Consider the following 23,928-nt stretch of genomic DNA (forward strand, 5'->3'; position numbering starts at 1 on the left):
TACAACCTCTGGTCCTAATTATAAGATATTGTTTGTACACTACAAACAAGATTTTATAATTACGACTGGAGGTGGTGTATATGATATCACCGACCAAGCCAAATTAGAGTCATATGGCTCCATAATTATTGAAAAGCTCTTCCAACATGAGTTTTTCTATTCATATTACGTTCCAAAAGTCGGCCCAACCAATATTACTAGACACTATTTAATTTCTTTCAGTCCTTTTGAATATTCTCCAAACTGAGATGACATAATTGAGGTTAATGGGCTGTAAAGTCTAATTCTCTTTTGTTGTTTTCTTTCTTTGTCGAGTTCTGAAAGCACTTGTTCTAAAAATCTAAAATCCAATACGCCACAGATGTCTGCCAAAAAAACTAGAAAAAAGACGACAGTTTTTTCCGGAATGTCATGAAGTTACATAAGGCTGTGGTAAAACATGTAGAAACGCCACTTTTATAGTAAATTAATCAAAATAGTTAAATAGGTCTTTTTGCAACTTGATTTCCAAGGCCTCTATCTCTGTCGCTCAAGTTTTAGATGTTGAATGAAGGTTTGATGTCTGAAGTTTGGTGTGATTTCTTGCAGAAATATACACGTGCATCCATTTTCTCTAGAAAAGCAACAAATTTTTCAAGACTACTGGTTTCAAGGAGATAGCAAAAATATAAAATTAAAATTAAAAAAAATCAGAATTTGAGAAAGTTGCGAGAGGACCTACTACAGATTGTAGACCCCTCTCTTTATTGTAACATATGACAAAGATGAGTACATTCACACGCATCTGAGCATACGCTAATTAACACTACCGCATCGCACATTATTACTCAAACACGTACAGTGGACTGGCAACGATGAAATCTACACAGCCATCTTTGCATGTTGAGGGATTACTATAGGACTTCTCACTCTATGCTTGCCATCTGTCCATGTCAACTCTCCAAATGAAGGCTTTGAAGTTTGGGCTAAACGTGTTGCCTGCAAAATAACCATATAGCTCTTCTTCTGGTTTGTCCTCTGAAAGGTCAAAGTTGTCGGAACAACAACAACCTTAAATCCTCTTGGAGGTTTGACATTTACAGTATATGTGCCCGGAGCCCCAACATTTGTTACTATACGAGTAACATTAACAGGTTTCACACCTAGAAAAGGCAATGTGATAGAAGGGTAGTTGAAGTCTTCTAGTCTGTAAGACCTCGGACATTTGTATGGCCTATTGTAGTTGATAGCTTCAATTATTCTGTCCTCATACGCAGAAAAGCATAACAAGTTGAGGTAATCAGAAGTTTTGAGATCATAAACAAGTCCAGGGTCTATTGCAATGTTGGGTTTGACATAGCCTGTGCCGTAATGAAACGGAGTTGCTACTCGACCATCTTGTTCGTCCTCAATCAGTCTATTGGTGTTATCCAGTATGCTTGCTGTAACAACATAGTTTTTTTTTTTTTTTAATACTTGTTAGAAAAGAGAGGAATCAAATTGTAAACATGAAAGAAGACTAGCTAATGTATGTCATACCAGTTGTCATAATTGCCGACTTGATCATGGCAGGACTCCAATTAGGATGGCGAGTTTTGACAAGACCAACAATGCCGGCAGCATGAGGACATGCCATTGAGGTTCCGGATAAAGCATTGAAGTTAAAGTGACGATCATCTGAATCGAGGTTGGTGGGGCTTGCAGCAGGTGAATAAGCAGCAACTATATCCTGACCTGGTGCTGTTACATCGGGCTGTAAAAGATTTTTTTTTTTTTAAAAATCCAAATGTTAAGAATTACAATACTTGATGACTGGGGGATGTAGAGTGTGTGAGAATGAATCGATCTATAACCTTAAGGATCGAGGGAAGAATCACGTTGGGTCCCCTTGATGAGAATGCGGAAACTCTTGGAGCTGGCCTTATTGGTATGAATGTTTTTGCATTATTCATTGCTGCAAGTGGCTTCCTGCATTTTATATATATATGTATATAGAGAAATAATGGAGCTCTGTCACTGTAAAATATTTATTTCGGAGCAATTCCAAATGGATTGTCTCATGAGAAAGATTTATGTTAATTACTTTTTGCCGAAATACGTGTATTGACCTGTTTCACCCTCATGCGAACCTCCGTCTAGAGGAATATTGGAACTATCAAGGACCTGAGCATCAGCTGTACGTGTGTTCAATTGCTTATCGTTTTGCAAAATCATTTTCAATGCGCCTACACGCTTTGCTTCTGCGCCCTTATCCACAGGCCTTAGGCTTCTCCCTCTTTGGCACAGCAATATGCGACCCCTTGCTTTGCGAGGATCAAGCCTTCCTGGTCTACAAAGCTGACTGCAACAGAGCAACCAAAATGTACGCACGTGTTCATGCTACTGACCGTTTACACATAGCTTAGAAAGCATCATGAATTGTGAAATGATTGATTCATTCTTACGCATCTTGAAATGTTCAGCTTATGATAACTCAAGAGTTTAAGTCTATTTGAGAACAATAAGATGCCTGTGAAGTAACAAGTAAAGAGACTAAATGTATTTTTCAAACTCTTAGGTACAAATTTTGGTACAATTGTTTAGAAGAAGAATCAACTATCTTAAAACCAAATTTACAGCATTACATGAAACACTTGTCGAGCGCAAACTACATATATACAAGACAGCTTTGTTATATTTAATATATTGCATTACAACTTTTTTATGATTCTACACTAACATCTACGTCGCTCTTTAACTTCTTCCTTCTTGTTAGGCGAAGGTGCGTCTTCCATAACAACTTCAACAATGTCTAATCAATTCCTAGCAGGTGAAGGCCCTGAAAGTCCATTTTCTATAGCCTCAACAATATTTAGTCAACACGAGAGATAATGTAGCTACCACCTGCAATAAAAAAAAATTCCAACACTTCAATCCTTCAATCCACCAGGTGATATTTTGTATGACATGACAGCAACTTGTATCTTCTTCCACAGAACAACAAATTCTGTTTTGTTCATTATGACAGCTAGTTCAATATGTATCAAATTCTATTTCACTAAATACGGAAGAGCAAGTTATGTTTTGTTTAATTGGTTCCAAAGGTAGCTTTGCAGCAAACTTGGTCGCGTAATTTGTTTAGAAGATGTGTATGTCATTATTATTTGGAATCAATCTATCTATACTTCTGTAACTTTGTCCGTGGCAACATCACAAAAGCTCTCATGGGGGAACACTTTATGGTCTGAAAAAATATTTACACAGCAACTCTTAAAAGAACTTAAAAAAGCGATAAGCAATAAAACTTCAAACTCACTCCTCTGCAACATCTCTGAGTATGTTGGTTAACTGGTTTGCAATTCCTAGTCTCTTCGATCATATCTTTAAATGGCTGCATAAACAAGAACAGGAGGTATTGAAGGTGCACAAAATTTGTGCAAGACGAAGTCATGGATGGATGATTGTTGTTATCTATAGATTGCATTCACTATCACTAATATATTGATTCTAACTGATTGTACATAGAAAACTGGGGAAAATCATGATGCGCCAACTAAGAACTCAACTAAAAGGTCAGAATATATATTATGGCATTTGATTTTGTTGAACAACAGAGAAATCATGGGACTGCTAATACCATTAGTATAGAGAGATGCAAACAAAACTAGAAGACCTCCTTTCACCAAAATGATGGAAGAAAAATGGATAATTCACCACCATAAGTTTTCCATCTAAACTAAAAGTGGTAACTTTGCTCAACTTTGCCATATAAATTCAACACATCGACTTCATTGAAATTTTGCAAACTTCATTTAGAATATATGTTCCTCAATACAAAACCAACATTGCTTATCATGGGGGGAAATAAATGAAGAATATAATAATTCCATAAAATTATCATATGATGCAAACCAAAAAGAAACTCAATGTGAAAATTAGAACAAAAATTATGCTTTAAAGAATCTTGGCACAATTGCTTAGCTTATAAGTCCATGGCAGCACAGGTCATCTTAGATTCTAACAGTAGCAGACAAAAGATTCTAATTTAAATGCAATAACCTTGCTAATTTTCTGGAAAGAACCTCTGCTTACTTGGCCATTCAAACGTCAAGAATGAGGAAGAGGGGGATGGAAAAGAAGAGTGAAGATATAGAGGAAGACGTGTAATGTAGATGCTTGAATAAACTACTTTTAGCAAAGCGATGGAGATTCTCTCATATTTTCCAACAACGGGTTACGAGACGACGGAGCTTCCTGTCCGCATTGCCCGGGAGGTTTTGGAACTTCGACCGCAAATGGCACTCTAAATTCTGAAGCGATTTAGCAGAATATGCAATTAAATGAACGGCCAGGATTATATCAAGATGAATGGTTCAGATGCGATTCTCAAAAGCTTCATGTGGTGTCTCTTTGCAGGCTGTTAGATCAACTGGATGGGTAGGATATTGAGCTTCTGAGAGAAAAGGGGAAAATGGCCGCTGAGAAGATCCGGATCCGCTTTTCTCTCTGTAAAAGGTGAGAGAGAGTAAATGGATTATGAGTGGGATGCCACTGTCCTACATGCGTCAACATCAAAAGCACGCACATAGGCAAACTGCAGGACCATTTTCAATACTTATGGTAGCAATGAATATTATGATACTTATTAAATCTTAATTATTTAAATTTAATATAAAGGGCCTAGATTTAATATTTAATATCCTTATTTTTTGAAAAAAAATTAATAAATAGATCATCCAAAATAAATCTAATATCTTAACTATAAGTTTTTTAAAAAGTAAATTTCATATTTAAAAATTACTAGTTGAAAATTTTAAATCTAGGCTATTAAAAATGATTTTGAATGGTTTAGATTTTACTGTAGTGATGAGCATCACAGGACTTATCATGTACTAGAAGTCTTTCCAAACTTTTGTTAGCCGATAAACGTTTGTGGGCAATACAAGAGGTTGTTACAATCACCATTTATGGGAAAATTACGTAACAGGGACGGAGCAGGGACATAATTCTTGCGGGGAAGTAGTAAAAATTAATTAAAGGAGAACTTTAAAATAATTTTTAAAAAATGTGAAGGTGAAAAATAAAATTCAGTTTCATGTAAATTAGACGTAAACGGTATATGGCAAAAGAAATTGGAGGTAAACGGTAATTGTAACGAGTTCTTGACACTCATCATCCGGCTTAGGCTTGGCATCGAAATTTATTCCGTTTATGCGCTTTTCAAAGGATAACTTTAACAGAACCTTATCATCGTCTACTTTATATGAAAGCAAAAAAGGGCAGCTAATATTTCTTGAGGTCAATTATATTTGCAAGTCTATTGTAAAATATTACTCCTAACAGAGAGTAAGGGTCTTATATTTAGAACCGGAGGAGTATTTAATAATGAGAAATTATTGCCTTAAAGGCCTATATAATCCATACTATCATACGATCTGTAACATTATCTTGAGCATCCCAAGAATCAGATACCCACCATTTACAACCACCGAACCACTGTTCCGTCCCTGAATAGATTCCTGACTCAAAAGTTTACCAAAAAACCATGTCTGAACGAGATTCCACTAAGCTGCTGGCTTTATTCTTCTGTTTCGCTTCCTTTGCATCTGTCGCTGGTGGAGATAGCGAAGCACAAGCTCTGTTGAAGTGGAGGGATAGCTTTAACGACCAAAGTCAAGCTACCTTGTCGTCTTGGAAGAATGATACTAACCCGTGCAGAGAGTTGTGGAGGGGAATTTCTTGTGATGAATCCATGTCTGTGATCAACATAAGTCTCTCAAATCTTAGCCTTCAAGGTACACTTTCCACTCTAAACTTTGCTGCCTTTCCTAGTCTCCTCAGCTTCGACATACGTTACAACCAATTTCATGGATACATTCCCCACCAAATTGGTAAATTGTCCCGTATTTTGATGTTGAGTTTGTCAGATAATCGAATTAGGGGTCCCATCCCTCCTGAAATCTGGAATCTCACCGCTCTAAATCATCTTGATCTTAGTGCATGTAATCTCACAGGACAAATTACCCATGAAATTGGGAATTTGAGGAATTTGAATTTCCTCTGGCTTGGAGAAAATTCTCTTTCCGGTCCCATTCCTGAAGAGATTGGAATGTTGAGCAATCTTTTGGATCTTCGCTTGCATAGCAACTCTTTGCTAGGGGGAATCCCACCATCAATCGGAAACTTGACCAAGTTGCAAATACTTTTTCTTTATGAGAACTATCTCACAGGTCCCATTCCTGCTGAATTCTGGAAACTGAATTCTCTCGTTGACATTGGATTTCGTTATAATAAATTTTCTGGGCCAATCTCTCCCTCGATAGGAAACCTAACAAATCTCAAATATTTGTCCCTTTCTAATAACAGATTTGTTGGCTCAATTCCTTCATCCATCGGCAACTTGATCAATTTACATGATTTCCACGTTCGAAACAATAGTCTTTCAGGATTTATTCCTTCCACTATAGGAAATATGACAAAACTTAACCTCCTATTCATGTCTGACAACAATTTTAGTGGTCAACTTCCACGAGAAATGAATAACTTGACAAGTTGTCGGAACATACAACTGGTTAATAATCATTTCAGTGGTCCTTTGCCACAAAAAATTTGTCAAAGTAGGATGTTAGTTGCCCTCGCTGTAAATGGTAATCATTTTAGTGGCCCTATTCCATCAAGTTTGAAGGATTGTTCGAGTCTACAAAGACTCAGGTTTGATAATAACCAAATGGTGGATAATATAACAGATGCTTTTGGAGTATATCCTAATTTGTACTACATAGATCTTAGTGGCAATCAATTGTATGGACACCTTTCATCTAGGTGGGGGGAGTGTCAAAGCCTCACACAAATGATTATTCACAGTAATAACCTTTCTGGTGATATACCACCAAAACTTGGAGAGGCAACTAAGCTTGGTTTACTTAACTTGTCTTCAAATCATCTGTCTGGACAAATCCCAAAAGAACTAGAAAAGTTGATCATGTTGCAAGAACTCTCATTGAGCCACAATAACTTGTCTGGTAATGTCCCCTCAAATATAAGGTCACTTACTCAACTTCAAAAATTAGAGTTGGCAGCAAATAATTTCAGTGGCTCAATCACAAGAGAGCTTGGGGAATTAAAAAGCTTAAGAGCCTTGAATTTGAGCAAAAACAAATTTGATGAAAGCATTCCTTATGAGTTTGGTGAACTCCAAGCCCTTGAACAACTTGATCTTAGTGACAATTTGCTGATTGGAACATTACCATCAAGGCTTGGAATGTTACCCAACTTGCAAGTATTGAACGTCTCGCATAATAATCTCACTGGCCACCTTCCTTCCGGTTTCAATAGACCAATGTCAACTTTATCTATAGTTGACATATCATACAATCAGTTAGAAGGCCCTGTTCCAAATAGACCAGCCTTTCACAACTTTGATGGATTGAGGAATAATAAAGGTTTGTGTGGTAATGTCACTGATGGTTTAAGTCCTTGTGGCGATTTCCAAAAAAATGGATATAGTAAGAGAAAAAAGTTATTGATAATACTACTCCCATTAGCCATACTGCTATTAGTAATTGTTGGAGCATCTTTTATTTGTTCTCGAATGGCAACAAAAGCTAAAAACAAAGATGAGAAAGCTCCACTTGAAGATGTTTATTTTGTATGGGGCCTTGAAAGAGAAATATTGTATGAAGATATCATTGAAGCCACAAAGGAATTTGATGAAAGATATCTTGTTGGGAAAGGGGGCCAAGGAAGTGTTTATAGGGCTGAGTTGCCTACAGGTGATGTTGTCGCTGTAAAGAAGCTTCATTCAATGCCAAGTGGGGAAATCACCAACCACAAAGCTTTTACAAGTGAGATTCAAGCTTTGACAGAAATCAAACATCGCAACATTGTGAAGCTATATGGATTTTATTCCAACTCACAATTCTCCATTTTGGTTTATGAGTTCTTGGAAGGTGGCAACTTGGATAACATACTAAAGAATGAGAAGCAGGCCACTGAGTTTGACTGGAATAACAGGGTGAATGTTGTTAAAGGCGTGGCTAATGCTTTATTCCACATGCATCATGGCTGTTCAATTCCTATTGTTCATCGTGACATATCAAGCAAGAATGTTCTTTTAAGTTCAAACTATGAAGAAGCTCACATCATTGACTTCGGAACAGCAAAATTTTTGGATCCTAACTCAAACAATATGACCACATTTGCTGGCACATTTGGCTATGCTGCTCCAGGTAAGACTTTTTTTATTCCTAATCTTTTCAAAGCATTAATCTTTTGATGTACTGTGGATATATATTATTGGTAACATTAACCTTATTGCAGAGATTGCTTTCATAATGAAGGCCAATGAGAAATGTGATGTATACAGCTTTGGAGTTTTGACTTTAGAAATCATTATGGGTACACATCCTGCTGAACTTATTTCATTTTTGGCGGAGAATTCAACCAATAATGATTTATTGTTAAAAGATGTGTTAGACCAACGACTTTTTCCACTCACAAAACCAATCCTAGATGATGTGATCTTAGTTGCAAAAATAGCTTTGTGTTGCTTGAATGAGACTCCTCAATCTCGTCCAACCATGGAACAAGTATCTGTGGAGCTAGCAAGGACACCAAAATCTTATTCAGAGGATCAATTTCACACCATCACCATCAGGCAACTAATGAGGGATTGAACTTCATTTGTAAGTGTGCTTGCAAAGTATAAAGTGTTGCACTTGACATTTTAATGTAAATATTTTAAGCTTGTAATTTTTGTATCATATGTGTGGTCAGTTTGGGGCTTGTACAAGATTGGAGTGAATGTTTGGTTTCTGCATTATCGTTTTAACTCTCGTCACATCATGGCTGGCTATGATCATTTTATGTTAGATTTATGTCTTTTACTTCAATCAAAAGTTAGAAAGTAAAATCACTTCCATGGATTAATCTATTGCATGCTTTTTCTTTTTTTAAATAGAATTTAAAATTTTGAAAATATTACTGATGCTACCAAATATTAAGAGACATCACAAGTGTATATGTCATAAAAATAGACAGTACCTAAATAGTGATTAACAGTGAACTCAATTAACAGTGATTAGGTAATAAAAATTCTTATTTCATTTAAGTTGAGAAAATCAAGATTTAATAAATCAATATTTAATAAAATTGAGTGAAAAGAAACTTAAGCAAAATAAAACCAAGCTTTCTAAAATTAACTAGAACAAATATTAAAAAGAACAACCTAGAGTTACAAATCCCTTCCTGGCTTCTTGAACCTTAATTCACTGAATTGATTGGCTTTAATGTCAATTTTGTTAATTTAGAGTTCAATTAGCTACAAGTGACTGTCAGTCTGCTTATAACCCTCTCTTAAATTAATTATGCGATGTCTCACACAATTAACTAAGAGGCTAAACAATTCGGTCTCACTCATCAACAATTATATGGGGCAACTAGGTATATTTCTATCCTAATCACAAATTAGATTATCATCCAATCATATATTACTGAGTCTAAGAGCCCAATTAAAATCTTTTTTGTCAAGGAAAACTTTAATTCTCAAATTCGCAATTAATGGTGGCCAATCATCAAATGGATAATAAAGAACAAGATTAGGTAACCAAAATTTAATATTAAGCATCCTCAATTCAGTAAAATTAAACTCAATCTACTAACAAGTTCATAGTTTCTCTAGGCTGTAAAATAGAATTAGCTACACATGACTTGCAATTCCAATTCAGCAACAATAATTCCAGATTCAAAATTCATGATCGAAATTAAAGGAGAAAGGAATGAGAAAACTGAAAGCACAAAACGCAGCTCTGGTCCAGCCGTTGGAGTGAAGACCGTCGTTGAACTCTTCCTCCTCAGCCCTGATATCTACGACGGCGTCCCTCTAGTCCAGAACCAGTTCGGCGCCTCCTCTCTTCAGTTTCCGCGGCTTCAAGATGAATCTCCCTCCCTCTCTGTCACAGAACCAGAACCAGATCACCTTTTGTTCGAACCAGTCGGCGGCCTTCCTCCAAAACCAGCTACAGAACTAAGTCAGCGGCCTCCCTCTGCTCTTACAAGTCAAAACAAGTTCGGCGCTTCATCTCTCTCCTCAGTCGGCGGCCTCCAGCAGAAGCAGTTCGGCGACCTTCCAAATTTTTGACGATGATGAACAGTCCTCCCTGCACCTGTTTCGGCGCCTTCCTTATGATGATGAATGATCCGAAGTCATTCTCCCAGTTTTCGGCGCTCCCCCCCCCCCTCCAAACAGAACCCCAAGACGATCGTCGCTCTCCCAAATCAGTACCCTTTCCCCACAAATCAGTCGAAACGGTGCGTTCACTGAAAGCTGAAAGAAAAGAGGGAAAAAAATAAAATAAAACAAAATAAAAAGGGGGGAAAACTGAAAAAGAAAATAAGAGAAAAAGGAATAAACTCTAACGAAATTAAAATAAGATAAGATAAAATCAACTAAGTCTTAAACTTAATATTAATCATTTTTATTTATTTAAAACTAAGAGATTTACAAGAAAATCCCCCAAATAATACTCAAAATCAAAATTTTCAATTAGCCCTTAGAAATCTTATAAAATGCATTAATAATTCTCCAAAAAATCACTCAAAATATTCTTTAACTATATTAAAAATGGAGAGTTATCACTTACACACAAATGGTTGATATAGTGATAATAAGAAACAAGAAAATTCGCACGGGATATTGAATGAACACAGTTATATTATTATTATTGTTGTTATAATATTTGTGACGATATTATTCTTGTGCCCTTTAATTTATACATGGTCAACAAATAAGGTCAATCGATTTAGTCACTTCTTCTCTTTAACTAAAGTTATGCATACTTTAATTATCGAGGGGGGGGGGTTATGACTAGCTTCTTCTCTCCTTCCTTCCTTCCTTTATTTTAATGAAGTGTGGCTATTCCAAAAGTGGAGAGCTATCTGACAGGAAAAGTCCTCATCATTGTCGAACTGTAAAGTTGCTTAATAATGGATATGTAATAATGTGCTTAGTGGGAGGCGCACAAAGTCAAGAACTATGACAGCCCATTTCTTGATGATTCCGTTTCTATCAACATCCCAGAATTATCTTTACCTCGTTTGTTTTTATCACTTGAAGGTTTAATTTATAACCACCATTATTGGACATTTATGTTCAAATTTTGTTTCTTGCAATTTTTTGTTTTGTAATTGTGACACGCGCGCGAACACACAGAAGAGAATCTTCTTTGAAGATAAGGTGGGGTAATATGTGCTTCAAGAATCGGCTACATTTTATTCAAACCTGTCCTTTCTCACAGTTATTTCTTCATCCTTTAGACATTTAGATCTTTATTTTCCAAACTAGATTGCTTTCATTGGAAAACGGGAATTAAAAAAACATGTTTCTTAATCTTTTATCACATACTTATAAGAAGTTTCTTTATTTGTATCAGACATCTCTATATATCGTAGTATTAATAGACTTTAGGGGAAAAAAAAAGCTTAAATATATTGAGAATTGGCCTTTACAGCTCATTAAGCACACTTATGTGATCTCACTTCGTAAAATATTCAAAAGAAAGGAAAGAAAATTAAGTAATGTATAATGATATTGACTAGAGTGAGGGGTAAGGAAGTATATCAAAAAAAGAGTGAGGCGTAAGGAAAAAGTTTGTTAGAAAAGCATTCGCCATAGGGCCAATATTTTCTTATGTATTATAAGGAGTTTAAGAAATGAGTCGCATTATTTAAAATTTATAAATAATATAATTCGTTATAAATTTTATTATTGAAATTGATTCATCAATGTAAATCAAGTACTCATTAATACTTGATAGTTACATTGAAAATTCGATCGTAAATAGATAGTTTCAAGGATAATCATTTATGAATTTTTGGAATATTACTTTTCTGGAGTGAAAACACTAACATCTTATCTTACTTAATTTAAAGATTGAATTAGTAATCAACAAATTGTTGGTTGAAATGGTAAATAGTTTTAGCCATGGAAAAAAGAGAACAAAGTTCCAACTGGACATAAGATACCATGTCATATGCAACTCATGAACCCAAATCCATTCTTATATCCTCCCTATTTCCGCCAACTGGACTTATGGGCTAAATTCTTTCCATTTGACTGGCTATTCTGACAAGCTCACCACATGAGTGATATAGACTGGCCAAAGAACACAGAGCACTTGGTGGACCATGGGTCCCCCTTTAAAGAACTAGTAAGTTGTTGCAGTCCCTTGAAAAACTAGTAGGACAATGATAATGGCCAACCATAGAGCTTCGTATGGAGGCCAATGCCATGTGGCAAGTATATAAATCTTGGTAATTCCAATCATCTCCTTCCCCCATCCAAACTAAATGCACAGGGTTTACGACAACACATTTTATATGCATAATTAACCAATTTTCAAAATAATACATTATAGTCATAATCATTAATTTCTATTAACACAAACGATTTCAACCCTTTTCAAAATAGCATCCTACAAGACAGTTCATACAAAACATAATATACGTATACAAAAATTGGTTATAAAATCACTCATCAACTTCATACCAGAGCATGCAACATATAGAAATTTAGTTACCTAAACTCCTAGCTAACAGTCAAATACAAACGAGACCCGTACTCAAAAATACCATAATAGTATTTATATCTACAAATGAAATTAAAATATTATCTCTACAATATTAGAGTAAACTACTCACAAATTTTTCGCCTTTAAGTCTCCCTCTAAAACCTTCAACTGTTACTCAAAATCCTACCTCGAAAAGCTTTTTCTAAGGTTCAAGGTAAAAACATATATATGAGGATTTAAATTCAATTCCTAGGTTCACTTAACTTATATTATCTTTAATCATTAAATTATATCATTAGAATCACCAAATTCATAACCTAGATAGAGAACCTTCAATTTATAGCTTATGTTCTATCTTTGAAGAATTTAGATAAACAGCCTCAATATGAGTTAATTTATTCTTATTATAGAAGTCTAATTATTAATCCAAACATTGAATTTAATCTCTTATATGTCACAAGTCTACTCTCTAAATTTTGAGTTAATCTAACAGTTAATGAATTTAAAAATACTAATTTACTATTTAGTATTCTATCTACCAAATCTAAAAAAATAAATTAAAAATATACCTAATAAATTATAACTTATAGATTGAATTGATGATCTAACTGTTGAAATTGACGAGTATGAAATCCAAGGCCAGCTGACCAAATTGCAGCACGATCCAACGGTTATGAACTCGTAAACAACATGTGGCCCATTAATCTTTGACTCAGTCTCGGCCAATTTTACAATCTAGCCCATTCATTACAGGCAACTAGTTGGTATTTTGAAGTCCACTTTAAGAAACAATAATTTTGATTTAGTATCCGATAGTATCTCGAATAGGATTACCTCAAATAGGAGGACAATTATGCCTTCCCAAAAAAATACACAATTTAACAATAAATTTCACAAAAAAAAACCTTAAGCCATAATAACTTTAATCATATTTTTCTCCCATAAATGTAGTTATATGCTACTAATGAAAGTTTTATTTCCGTTTCATATAATTAAAGTTGTTATTATTCAAAGTGAAAGAGTCATTGATCTCTAAATGACCCCAGACGCATAAAACCCAACTTAACTTTTCAGACTAACAGTAATCACTTAAATGTTAAGGTTTTGTTATCATATTATACAATTGAAGTTATTATTTTCTAAAGTGTAGTAATCATTAATCTCCAAGTTACCTCAACTCAATTATATTCACAATGCATTATCATGTCTAATAAGCAAATGCAATCAAATTAATCTTGAAAATTGAGATCAGAGAGCAAAATGTTTCAATCGAGTAAAGCATCCACAATTACAACTAATCGCAACTGAAATTATCTTTCTCAAATCAAGCTCTTTCAATGAAATGTACATACGAAATCCAGAATCCAATGTCCAAATTCTTATGCCCTATTTGGTACAATGAAACCAAGGCTATGTATTTAGGATGTTTGGTAGCTAGGAATTCGGTTCCCGATGAGCTCATTTCCACCAAAAATGATGGAGATGGGTTCCATCCTGCCTGCATGGAACAGTACCAATGACAACAGATAAGCACTAGTGAGGTAGCTGTCTACTTCAGACCTAGGCGAGTGTTGTTTTCATTTTAGATTTTGGTCCATCATTGTCGTTGTCAACTTCCATTAGCCTCTTTTGCCATTGACTTATGTCAATCTTGTTGTCGTTGACTTCCGTCGACCTTTTCTGTTATTCCATTCACTTCTTTGATTTAGATGAGAAATTTCTGCTTCTAGTTCTCTTTATACAAAAAGGGATAATAGTTGTGTCTTCTTCTTTATTTCTTTCTTTGAGTTATTACTGATGAATGATGATAATGGTTACTTCACTGCTGGCAGCAGGTTGTTTATGCGATTGCCATGACTTTGGGTGGTGGTTAGGGCTTTTTAGTGGAAGGGTACAAAAGTGTATTTAAATTATAAATAAGCATATCAAGACAAAATTATGTTCCAGTTTCATATGTATGCCAAGCAAACTTTTAACACCTAGTTCCATTTAGAACTCTTTCACCGTGCCAAATGAGGCATTAAACCTAGGCTACTTAGAATCGCAAATATGAAACTAGACGAAAATGACAAATAAACTCCCTTTTGTAGCTTTTAGATCCAACACGTTAACACTTCTCTGGGAGTCAAAGAGACAGACTGTGAGCCACCCAGAGGGCGAGGGCAGAAAGAGAGGATTATGGTTAAGGGGTTATTTGGTTGCTGAAATAATTAAGATGATAGTGGAAAGGAATTGCAACTGAACGGAATTGATTTTCCTCTTGGACCCAAGATTGTTTTAACAAACCATTTGGTGATTTTGCTAGGTGTTTGCCTGCAAAATAACCCATCCAAATGTAATACTCTTTCTGTCCTCAATGTATGACCTAATTGTTGAGTTGATCTTAGTTTTAATATAAGATTTATTTCTCATATTTATCAATTTTTTCTAAATTATCTTTATTGATACTCTCTTAACCATAATCAAGTAGGAAAGGGAAGGATGATATTAAAGAGAATGATTATGGTGTTATAGAAAAAACATATCATATTTTTTTAATAATTAACTAACTTAACTTATTTAATCTAATCAAATTAGATAAATAGATCTTATATTAAAGACCGAAGGAGTATCACAAAATCACAGGATAAAAACACTTAGGGAGATGAAAAAAAAGAATGGTTAATTTCATAAAAAATTACATAAATTCCCAACCATTAGTCTTTAAGCCTAATTAGTACATTTTAACTTAGTATTCATGCTAAACATTAAAGATTAAGCATAGAAATAAAATTTAGATGTGTTTTTATTCCTCCAACTGCGAAAATGCTCTCAACTGAGGGCGGCGAAAGAGGCGATCGGGGGGAGCTCACAGCGGAGGAAGTGGATGCGCTCAATCGGAGCAAACGAAAGGTTCGAAGGGGGGATGGAACTTTTACTGGAGAGATTTCATTAAAGCCAAGAATGGAGAAGTGGATGGAGGATTTGGGGGAAAGTGGAGGTTCAGGTGTGAAGTCTTACCGTGATTTATTAATGAATCATGAGAAGAATGGGTCGCAGTGGTGTTTGGATGAGCTCTCTGCAGTGGATACAGGATTTGAGTCTATGGAGGATGCTAGGGGTGGATATCTTGTTGATCGTTCAGATCCTTTGTGCCCTAATATCATATTGGAGAAACAGGAGAGGGAGCGACTGGCTCAGCCGTTTCAAGCGACGCTAATCGTGAAGCTGCTTGGTAAATCGGTTAGTCTCCGAAGCTTGGGGCCAAGGATTGTGCAAATGTGGAGTAAGGCAGGGAAGGTGGATGTAGTCGACATCGATATGGACTATTTTTTGGTTGAGTTCCAGAGCAAGGAAGACTACGAGCTGGCATTAACTGGTGGTCTATGGATCGTGATGGACTCATACCTAGTGGTTATGCGATGGAAACCTACTTTCAATCCTATGTCTGAAGTGATTGACAAGGTTGCAGTGTGGGTAAGATTGCCAGTTATTTCTATAGATCTATATGATAAGAAAATTCTTTATGCTATTGGTAGTGAGATCGGGAGAGTTATAAAGGTTGATGGACCGACAGCAAGGAGGAAGAGAGGCCGCTTTGCGCGTGCATGTGTTGAGGTGGATTTAAAGAAACCGCTTCTGCCTCATTATGCTATTGATGGAAGGTGCTATCCAATCGAGTATGAAAGCATGAACCTACTGTGCTTAGCATGTGGAACTTATGGGGATGTGAGGGAGGATTGTAAGAAGGAGGTGGAGCAGGGGCAGGAAAAGGAGACAAGCAGTGAAACAGGAGGGGATACTACGATGCGAAGTGGAAACAATGTGGCTAAGGAGTTAGAGGATACCAACGGAGGGGGACTATGGAGAGTGGTGCAGAGGAATAGACGAGGTAGGAGGCCTAGGAGTATGACAGACATGGTTGGCGCTCCATCACGTTTTGAAATTTTACGGCAAAACGGGTTGGAGGTGGAACAAAGGGAGAGGGATATGCAGAATGTGAGGGGTGGAATTAATACAGGCACTGGTGGCATGGAGGAAGGTAGGAGGACCAAAAAAAGAACGGTAGGGAAGAAGGCTTTGAAGGATATTACTAACATGCGCACGGTGAGGGCTGAAGCAAGTTCTTACGGGAAGAGCAAAACAGAGGTTAGGAAGGTAAACAAAATGCAAGATAGGAGTGAAGGAGGGGATTTCTTTGCGGCTCAGAAAAGAGTAGGTGAGGAGATGAGCCTTCAGAAAGATTGCATGGAGACCGACGAAGTGGTGGAGGTATATGAAGAATGGGGAGTGGAAGAGGAGAACACAGGGGGTCAGATTGTGCTTTCTAGAGGGCGCAATGGGTGTGAGGGACTGATGAATCAATTTGACCCTGATGGGGATGGAGAGCAGAGGAGGAAATGGAGTGATATGGTAGAAAATGAGATGCAATCAGTAAATGACATGGGAGTACGACTGGATGGCCAGGGAGCCATAGTGGGGAAGGACGTATCTGCTAGTTATTAATGTCTTTACTGATGTGGAATTGTAGAGGCGCTGCAAGCAAGCAGTTTGCCTTAGCTTGTAAAAATATGTTAAGGATGAGGAAGCCAAGTTTTACTATTCTGCTTGAACCCAGAATAAGTGGGGGGAGGGCAGATAAGGTAATAAAGGAACTTGGGTTCAAGTATTCAGTTAAGGTGGAAGCAAGAGGATTCGCAGGAGGCATTTGGGTGTGCTGGAAAGATGAGAAGTGGTCAGTGCGTGTCATTGAAAAAACTGACCAATTTATTCATGCGAGCTTTAGTGATGAGAATGGGGCCTAGACATGCACAGCTGTATATGCCAACCCTCAGGGGAGTAACTGGGATGCGTTGTGGGGGAGGCTGGTACGATTTTCAAGAGAAATTAGGGAGCCTTGGCTGCTGTGCGGAGATTTTAACGAGATAACTTCTCCGCTGGAGCAAAAAGGTGGCGCAGAGGCTAATGTGACAAGATGCAATACCTTTCGAAATTGGATACAAGATTGTGGGTTGATTGATATTGAAACTAAGGGGCCCCTTTATACATGGAGGGGTCCTAAGTGGCAAGGAAGAGACAGAGTTTTTAAGAGGCTTGATAGGGGATTGTGTAATATAGCGTGGCAGGAGCGTTTTCCGAATATGGCAACAAGAGTTCTAGCTCGAGTGCACTCTGATCATCACCCGATCCTGTTTGAACTGAATGTGTCTTCTAATCTCCCTTATAGAAGGCCATTCAGATTTGAGGCAATGTGGCTAACTCATCATGGATTTAAGGAATTTTTGAAGGAGGAATGGAGGGAGGAGACAGAAGTTCAGGAAAATTTGGAGACCATTAAGAAGCCTCTGCAGTGGTGGAATAGGGAGGTCTTTGGACATATTGCTTGGAGGATAAAGGCTCTAACAGCAAGAATAGAGGGGATTCAACGAAAGTTGAATGGAGGTAAGAACAAGTTCTTGGAAAGTTTGGAATGTGATCTCGCTAGCGAGCTATTGGAGGTATTGAGGCAGGAGGAGCTCCATTGGTACCAAAAGTCACGAGGTGAATGGTTAAAGAATGGTGATCGTAATATGAGGTATTACCAGTTAAAAACCATGAACAGAAGGCGTAGAGGCAAGGTTCATATGCTTAAGAATGAGGAGGGGTTATGGATTGAAGAGGAAGGCGAACTAGTTAAGCTTGTCAGGGACTTTTACACTTCACTGTTTAAGGAGGAGGATAAAAGGAGAAAATGGCACAGAACAGACCACATATGGGCTGAATTAGGCGGTGAGAAGGTAAGAAGATTGGGTAGCGAGATAACAGGGGACGAAGTGATGCAAGCGATGTTTGGCATTGGGGCTTTCAAGGCGCCTGGTGAGGATGGATTCCCAGCGGTCTTCTTCCATAAAAACTGGGACATTGTGGGGGAAGATGTAGTCAAACTCGTTAAAAAACTCTGGCAGGAACCGAGGAAAATTGGAGAGGTGAACAACACATTGATTGTGCTGATCCCCAAGAGTGACAGAGTAGAAACAGTGGCAAACCTTCGTCCTATTTCCTTATGCAACGTGATATACAAAGTGCTCTCAAAGGTGCTGGTGAATCGGTTGAAGCCTTACTTGACCAGATTCATTTCTCCATTCCAAACAAGTTTTGTGCCAGGGAGATGTATTCAGGAAAGCATTGTGGTAGCTAGGGAAGTTTCACACTTTATGGGAAGATTAAGTGGTGGAAAGAAGTATATGGCGATAAAGATTGACCTTGAAAAAGCATATGATAGGATGAGCTGGGGCTTTTTGAGAAAAGTATTGGAAGAAATGGGATTGCCAAGTAAATTTGTGGAAGTGGCGGCTGGCTGTTTTGAATCGACTACTATGAAAGTTTTGTGGAATGGGGTTGCTTCTGAGGCGTTTGTGCCTTCTAGAGGAGTGAGGCAGGGGGATCCCCTTTCACCATATTTGTTTGTATTAGGAATGGAGAAGTTAACTCATCTAATTCTGGATGAGGTGCAGAAGGGCAGGTGGAAACCTATGAGGATGGGGAGGAATGGGGTGCCAATCTCGCACCTTCTATTCGCTGATGATCTTCTATTACTATGTGAAGCCTCTGAACAGCAGCTTGGGGTGGTTATGGAGTGTTTGGAGGAATTCGAAAGTATGTCAGGGCAGAAGATAAATGCTCAAAAAACAATGATCATGTTTTCTAAGAATGTGAAGGAAGATGTGCGAAAGAAGCTTGTGGAGCAATGTGGGTTTCAAGAGATGGAGGAGTTGGGAAGATATCTGGGCTCCCATATTCACCAGGGGCGCAGGACGAGAAGTAAATTTCAGTTTCTTATAGATAAAGTGCAAAAGAAGTTAAGTGGATGGAAAGCAAATAGCTTGTCGTTTGTAGGAAGACTTACCTTAGTGCAATCGGTCACTCAACAAATTCCAGTTTTCAGTATGCTTCATGAGGAAATCCCAGTTGGGGTATGTAAGGAGTTGGAGAAAATTCAGAGGCAGTTTGTGTGGGGAGACATGAGAGAAAGGAGGAAGATGCATACGGTGAACTGGGGGACTTTTTGTCTGCCGAAGAATGAAGGAGGGTTTGGATTGAAGGATTTACGAAAGATGAATGAAGCGCTACTGTGTAAGACTGGGTGGGACCTTATAGCTAATCCTGAGAAATTAAACGCCAAGGTTTTGTATAGTAGGTATGGCAGAAATGCGAATCTAACTGTGGAATGCATTGTCAAGAGTACAGATTCTGCTTTGTGGAAGAAGTTGGGGGCGCTCTAGCCTGAGATAGTAAAAAATGTAGGGTGGGACGTGTGTGATGGAAGGAAAACTCGTTTTTGGGTTGACAAGTGGGTGGATAAGGAGGCTCCTTTGTCAGATCGGTGTACTAGTAGACCACCACAAGAAGACCTGGAGATGCGAGTTAATGACTTTGTGATGAATGGTAACTGGAATAAAGAACTATTCGAGAGGCTCCTACCTGCAGATGTAGTGAGTAGAATTTTGGCTGTATTACCCCCATGTGCGGAGGATGGAGGGGACAAGGTAGTATGGATGGGGGGAAAAGGAAAACAGTTCAGTGTAGCAGAAATGTATAAGCAGTTATGTGGGTATGATAAGGGAACTGAGGATGGCTCATGGCGGTTGATTTGGAGTTGGGGAGGACCGAGAAGAATCCAGATTTTTATATGGATGGCTACATTGGATGGTTTGTTAACATCTGAGAGGAGAAACAAAGCTGGGATTGGATCTGCTCTGTGTTGCAGGTGTGGGAGGGAAAGAGAGACAGTTTTGCATGCTTTAAGGGATTGTGTGATCTCTAAAGCTATTTGGCAGCAATTGCAAGTAGGTAACTTTGTTGATGACTTCTTTATTTTACAGCATAAAGACTGGTTTGTAAATAATCTAAAGATCAAAAGACATGTGAATAACGTGGGGGAATGGTGTCTTGTTTTTGGAATCACCTGCTGGTTTCTTTGGATTTGGAGAAATCAGGCCCTTTTCTTTGAAGAGTTCGATGATAGGAATATAAGTATTAATGCTATATGGAGGTATGTGCAGCAAGTGGAGGATAGTCGTAATGAATTCATGGATGGGAATAGGAAAGTATGGAGAATGTATGGGTGGAAGACACCCGAAAATGGGTGGGTGAAGCTTAATATTGATGGCGCTGCAAAGGGGCAGACTGGGGGAGCTGGATGCGGTGGACTGATTAGGAATGGGAATGGTGACTGGCTTGGAGGCTTTATGAATAACATAGGAATCTGTTCTGCGATGAGAGCAAAGTTTTGGGGTGTGTGGTCTGGATTTAAACTGCTACAGGAGAGAGGGTACAGAAGAGCAATTGTTGAATCTGACTCTTGCACTGTAGTCGCAATACTGAATGAATTCCTTGTACAGAAAAGGACTAATAACAGATTTATGGTACAGATTAGTAGATTGATATCTGATGATTGGGAAGTTAAGGTTGTGCATACGTATAGGGAGGGGAATTTTTACGCAGATTGGTTAGCCAACTGGAGTCTGTCAAAGAATCCTGGTCTACTGCTGTTACGTGAGCCACCAACTGGTTTACTCGACTTGCTGTATAGAGATGCTATGGGTGCTTGCCACCCAAGATTAGTTACTGATAGTGTTTGATTTGGGCGTTTGCCCCATTGTACACCAAAAAAAAAAAAGATTAAGCATAGAAAACTATCTTAAAATAGAGATATACATCACATACGAAATTCGAATTTAGTGTCAACAGATCGTAATTGCTCCTATCACCCTAACCAACAACCATTATCTAATTAACATCATTATTACGCATCACTGAGTGAATCAAGAAAGATATTTGTAGGCTAGTCCTTACTTAATCAATGCAATGCCATAGCTGGCGTGAGTAAGCAATACAATTCATTAAAAAAAATCCAAATTCAGGGTACCAAGGCCACATATTTCTAGATTTCAATTATGCAAATTCATTCTCATCTAATAAATATTAAACACTACTACAAAATTAGGAATATTTGACGCTCAATATTCAATGGTTAAAAAGATAAAAATCAAATAAGGGAATACAGAGTTTTGAAAAACAAATATTTGACAGTTATTATACTAACCGTGAAATATATTACAAAAAACATTTGATAATTAAATATAAGAGCCGTCAAATAACATATTTATTTTTTTATCTTTTAAAAAATGGAAATTTACTTGACGGTTTTGTTCTGAGAACTGTCAAGTAGATTAAGGAGTATTTGATTGTTTTTTATAAGCAACCGTCAAATATAATATTTTACATGATATTTTATATCTTGGTTGATTGAAAGCCCTAGCGTGCTCTTGGTTCTCCTCTTTGCCTCCTTCCTCTTCTTCCCTCAGATCCAACCTCCGCTCCCCTTCTTCTTCATTTTCCATCCCTCCTCATCCGCTGCCCCTCCGTTACTCCTTCTTCCTTCTCCTCTACTCTTGGCATTCACTCCATTGTCATCTTTAAGTGAGAATTCGTCCTTTAAAGACTCCAACCTATCAAACCTCTGCTTCCGCCTTCGAATGCAAAGTCTGAAGATCTAGATCTATTAGGTACGGAAGCAGGAGTTTCGCTTGTGATTTTGATCTACTGCCAAGAGCAACCCATTGATTTCAATCTCATCACAATGTCTATAGTTGTAAGTTTATTTCAATCCAGCCCTAACAGGCTTTCTCTTTCTGTGCTCCTGCATTCGTTGTTGATAATTGAAGCATGCATTTATTGCCTGTGCATCTTTGTGCAAATCTATTGTCAAATTATTTGTGGTTTGGGTGTTGGGTCTCTGTTGTTTGTTTTCTTTTGTGGAGGTGTCCTTTTGTCTGTCTTATTTCCAATCTCTTCTATAGTGGGGCTAAGACACCCCTTTTATCCTTTATTGATTTTCATGACTCAACAAAATGTTGTAGCAAGATTATTGTTATAGCTCTTTCAAGATAAGCAATGAGTTTTTAGTCTGTTTAAAATATTCAGTGATTGCGGTAAATATATAAACTTGCTCTGTTATTGTTAAAACCAATTTGTTTGCGATGCTTGATAGTTTCTGCCTTCAAAAGTTCTTCTCATTTAGTTTATTTTATTCGATTGGAAGCCAGCAACGCAGCGGCCACTAACACTTTCCAATTTATAGTTTCTTCAATTTTTTTTTCAACTTGATACTTTTTATGTTTCACATGCAAAATTTATTCCTTAAACACCATATATTCCATTCACACTGTCTATTTGCAATTATATTAATCAATTTTTCTGCTTACCTTCACATGTCTGGTCAAGCTCAAAGTAGCAATTATTGATTGCTTTGCATGGATTAACTCATACCCCTTATAGCAATTTGTTTCCATTATCTGAGATTGAATTGCTGGTTGTTATTCTGAATTTAATTGTAATGGTAACCTTACTGAAATGTGTAGTTTAGTTGGTGATCAATAGAAATTGTAGGAGTCCATAGTATAGATTATTAATGGTAATATGTTCATTCTAGCTTCCAAGTAAATATGCCTTTTGACTTGTAGGTAACTGGGCATATTGTCACATCCTGAGAAATTTTACTTGGGCATAGGAATAAAAAATTGGGATGAGGGATAATGTAGAAACTAAACGGGGAGATGAACCAACTTTTGATGTGAAACCCCGATAAGGTCTGGGCTGACATTTCTGTAATTTTCAGTCTAGGAAGGGCAAAACAGGAAAATTTGGGAAAAATTCCAGAAAATCCCTAAAAAATGGGAAAAGTATAGAGTAAAGATTTTCAAAACTCGGTTGAGTCCTGAAAGATGGAATTTCAGTGAAAATGATTTATTACAGAATTTCCCGTAAACAAAGGTTTTTCGAGAAAATATTAGAAAATCAAAGGAAAATAATTATTTTAATTATTTAAAGGCCTCAATAAATTTGGGAGATTAATGGAAAATTCATATAAATATTTATTTGAATTTATAAAATTGGTTTTAGGCCTTGGAACCTCAGGACTTAATTTTAGAGAATTTATTTTCCCGCAATGACACCGATAAAAGCCTAATCGGAGAAAATTCAAAATAAATAACTAGAGGTGGCAAAAAATTCTGAAAATTTTCAGATCACACTCCCACATTAAAAGGTGAATTATCATGAATATAAATAAATTTTTGGAGCTCTGAAAAAATTATGAAATGTTACTAGTGAATAGTAACCGATAAAGTTTCTAATTGGTTTGAGATAGTGATTTGGTTTGTGGGATATCTTTTTGGACCAGCCAAACCTTTTTTGGGGCCCACATTGAGCCTAATAAGGGCCCAATTTCGTGCACCTTCCACATCCCTCCATTTTTATTAAATAAAATGTGAAATTAAGAGATATTTTTATGGAAAAATCTAGAGAAAAGCCACATGGAGTGATCTGAATATTTTGGACACTTGATGGCTGCCACATACACCTTATTAGGTTTCCAATTTAG

General features: G+C 37.2%; 4 protein-coding genes across 4 annotated transcripts; 3 read left to right on the forward strand and 1 right to left on the reverse strand.

Annotated features, from left to right (window-relative positions):
• Positions 1-861: 861 nt before the first annotated feature.
• On the reverse strand, positions 862-4,222 carry LOC114759083 (subtilisin-like protease Glyma18g48580). Its single transcript, XM_028948179.1, has 5 exons — positions 4,197-4,222; positions 2,063-2,320; positions 1,833-1,947; positions 1,519-1,732; positions 862-1,421 (listed from the first exon to the last, which is right to left on the reverse strand). Exons 1-5 carry the CDS (start codon positions 4,220-4,222, stop codon positions 862-864), a joined length of 1,173 nt encoding a protein of 390 aa, XP_028804012.1.
• Positions 4,223-5,503: 1,281 nt separating this feature from the next.
• LOC114759084 (MDIS1-interacting receptor like kinase 2-like) lies at positions 5,504-7,388 on the forward strand. Its single transcript, XM_028948180.1, has 2 exons — positions 5,504-7,237; positions 7,341-7,388. Exons 1-2 carry the CDS (start codon positions 5,504-5,506, stop codon positions 7,386-7,388), a joined length of 1,782 nt encoding a protein of 593 aa, XP_028804013.1.
• An 82-nt stretch (positions 7,389-7,470) lies between these two features.
• LOC114759085 (MDIS1-interacting receptor like kinase 2-like) lies at positions 7,471-8,633 on the forward strand. The gene is made up of 2 exons (XM_028948182.1): positions 7,471-8,186; positions 8,278-8,633. Exons 1-2 carry the CDS (start codon positions 7,550-7,552, stop codon positions 8,631-8,633), a joined length of 993 nt encoding a protein of 330 aa, XP_028804015.1. The 5' UTR covers positions 7,471-7,549.
• Positions 8,634-15,329: 6,696 nt separating this feature from the next.
• LOC114759086 (uncharacterized) lies at positions 15,330-17,009 on the forward strand. Its single transcript, XM_028948183.1, has one exon. The coding sequence runs from the start codon at positions 15,330-15,332 to the stop codon at positions 17,007-17,009; it is 1,680 nt and encodes a 559-aa protein (XP_028804016.1).
• The last annotated feature ends 6,919 nt before the right edge of the window (positions 17,010-23,928 follow it).

This window comes from Neltuma alba, unplaced genomic scaffold (genome assembly GCF_004799145.2).
Source record: "Neltuma alba isolate B1F8T4 unplaced genomic scaffold, ASM479914v2 tig00010787_pilon, whole genome shotgun sequence".
NCBI lineage: Eukaryota > Viridiplantae > Streptophyta > Magnoliopsida > Fabales > Fabaceae > Neltuma > Neltuma alba.

Bases quoted from the DNA above. Each gene is read 5' to 3' on its own strand.
- LOC114759083 (XM_028948179.1), bottom strand. From the start codon at position 4,222: ATGCGGACAGGAAGCTCCGTCGTCTC. The intron at 2,321-4,196 runs GTAACCCGTTGT...GCTCTGTTGCAG, and splicing joins ACAGGAAGCTCCGTCGTCTC to TCAGCTTTGTAGACCAGGAA. The intron at 1,422-1,518 runs GTATGACATACA...ATGTTGTTACAG, and splicing joins GTCGGCAATTATGACAACTG to CAAGCATACTGGATAACACC.
- LOC114759084 (XM_028948180.1), top strand. From the start codon at position 5,504: ATGTCTGAACGAGATTCCACTAAGCTGCTGGCTTTATTCTTCTGTTTC. The intron at 7,238-7,340 runs GTATTGAACGTC...ACAATCAGTTAG, and splicing joins GAATGTTACCCAACTTGCAA to AAGGCCCTGTTCCAAATAGA.
- LOC114759085 (XM_028948182.1), top strand. From the start codon at position 7,550: ATGGCAACAAAAGCTAAAAACAAAGATGAGAAAGCTCCACTTGAAGAT. The intron at 8,187-8,277 runs GTAAGACTTTTT...ACCTTATTGCAG, and splicing joins ATTTGGCTATGCTGCTCCAG to AGATTGCTTTCATAATGAAG.
- LOC114759086 (XM_028948183.1), top strand. From the start codon at position 15,330: ATGCTCTCAACTGAGGGCGGCGAAAGAGGCGATCGGGGGGAGCTCACA.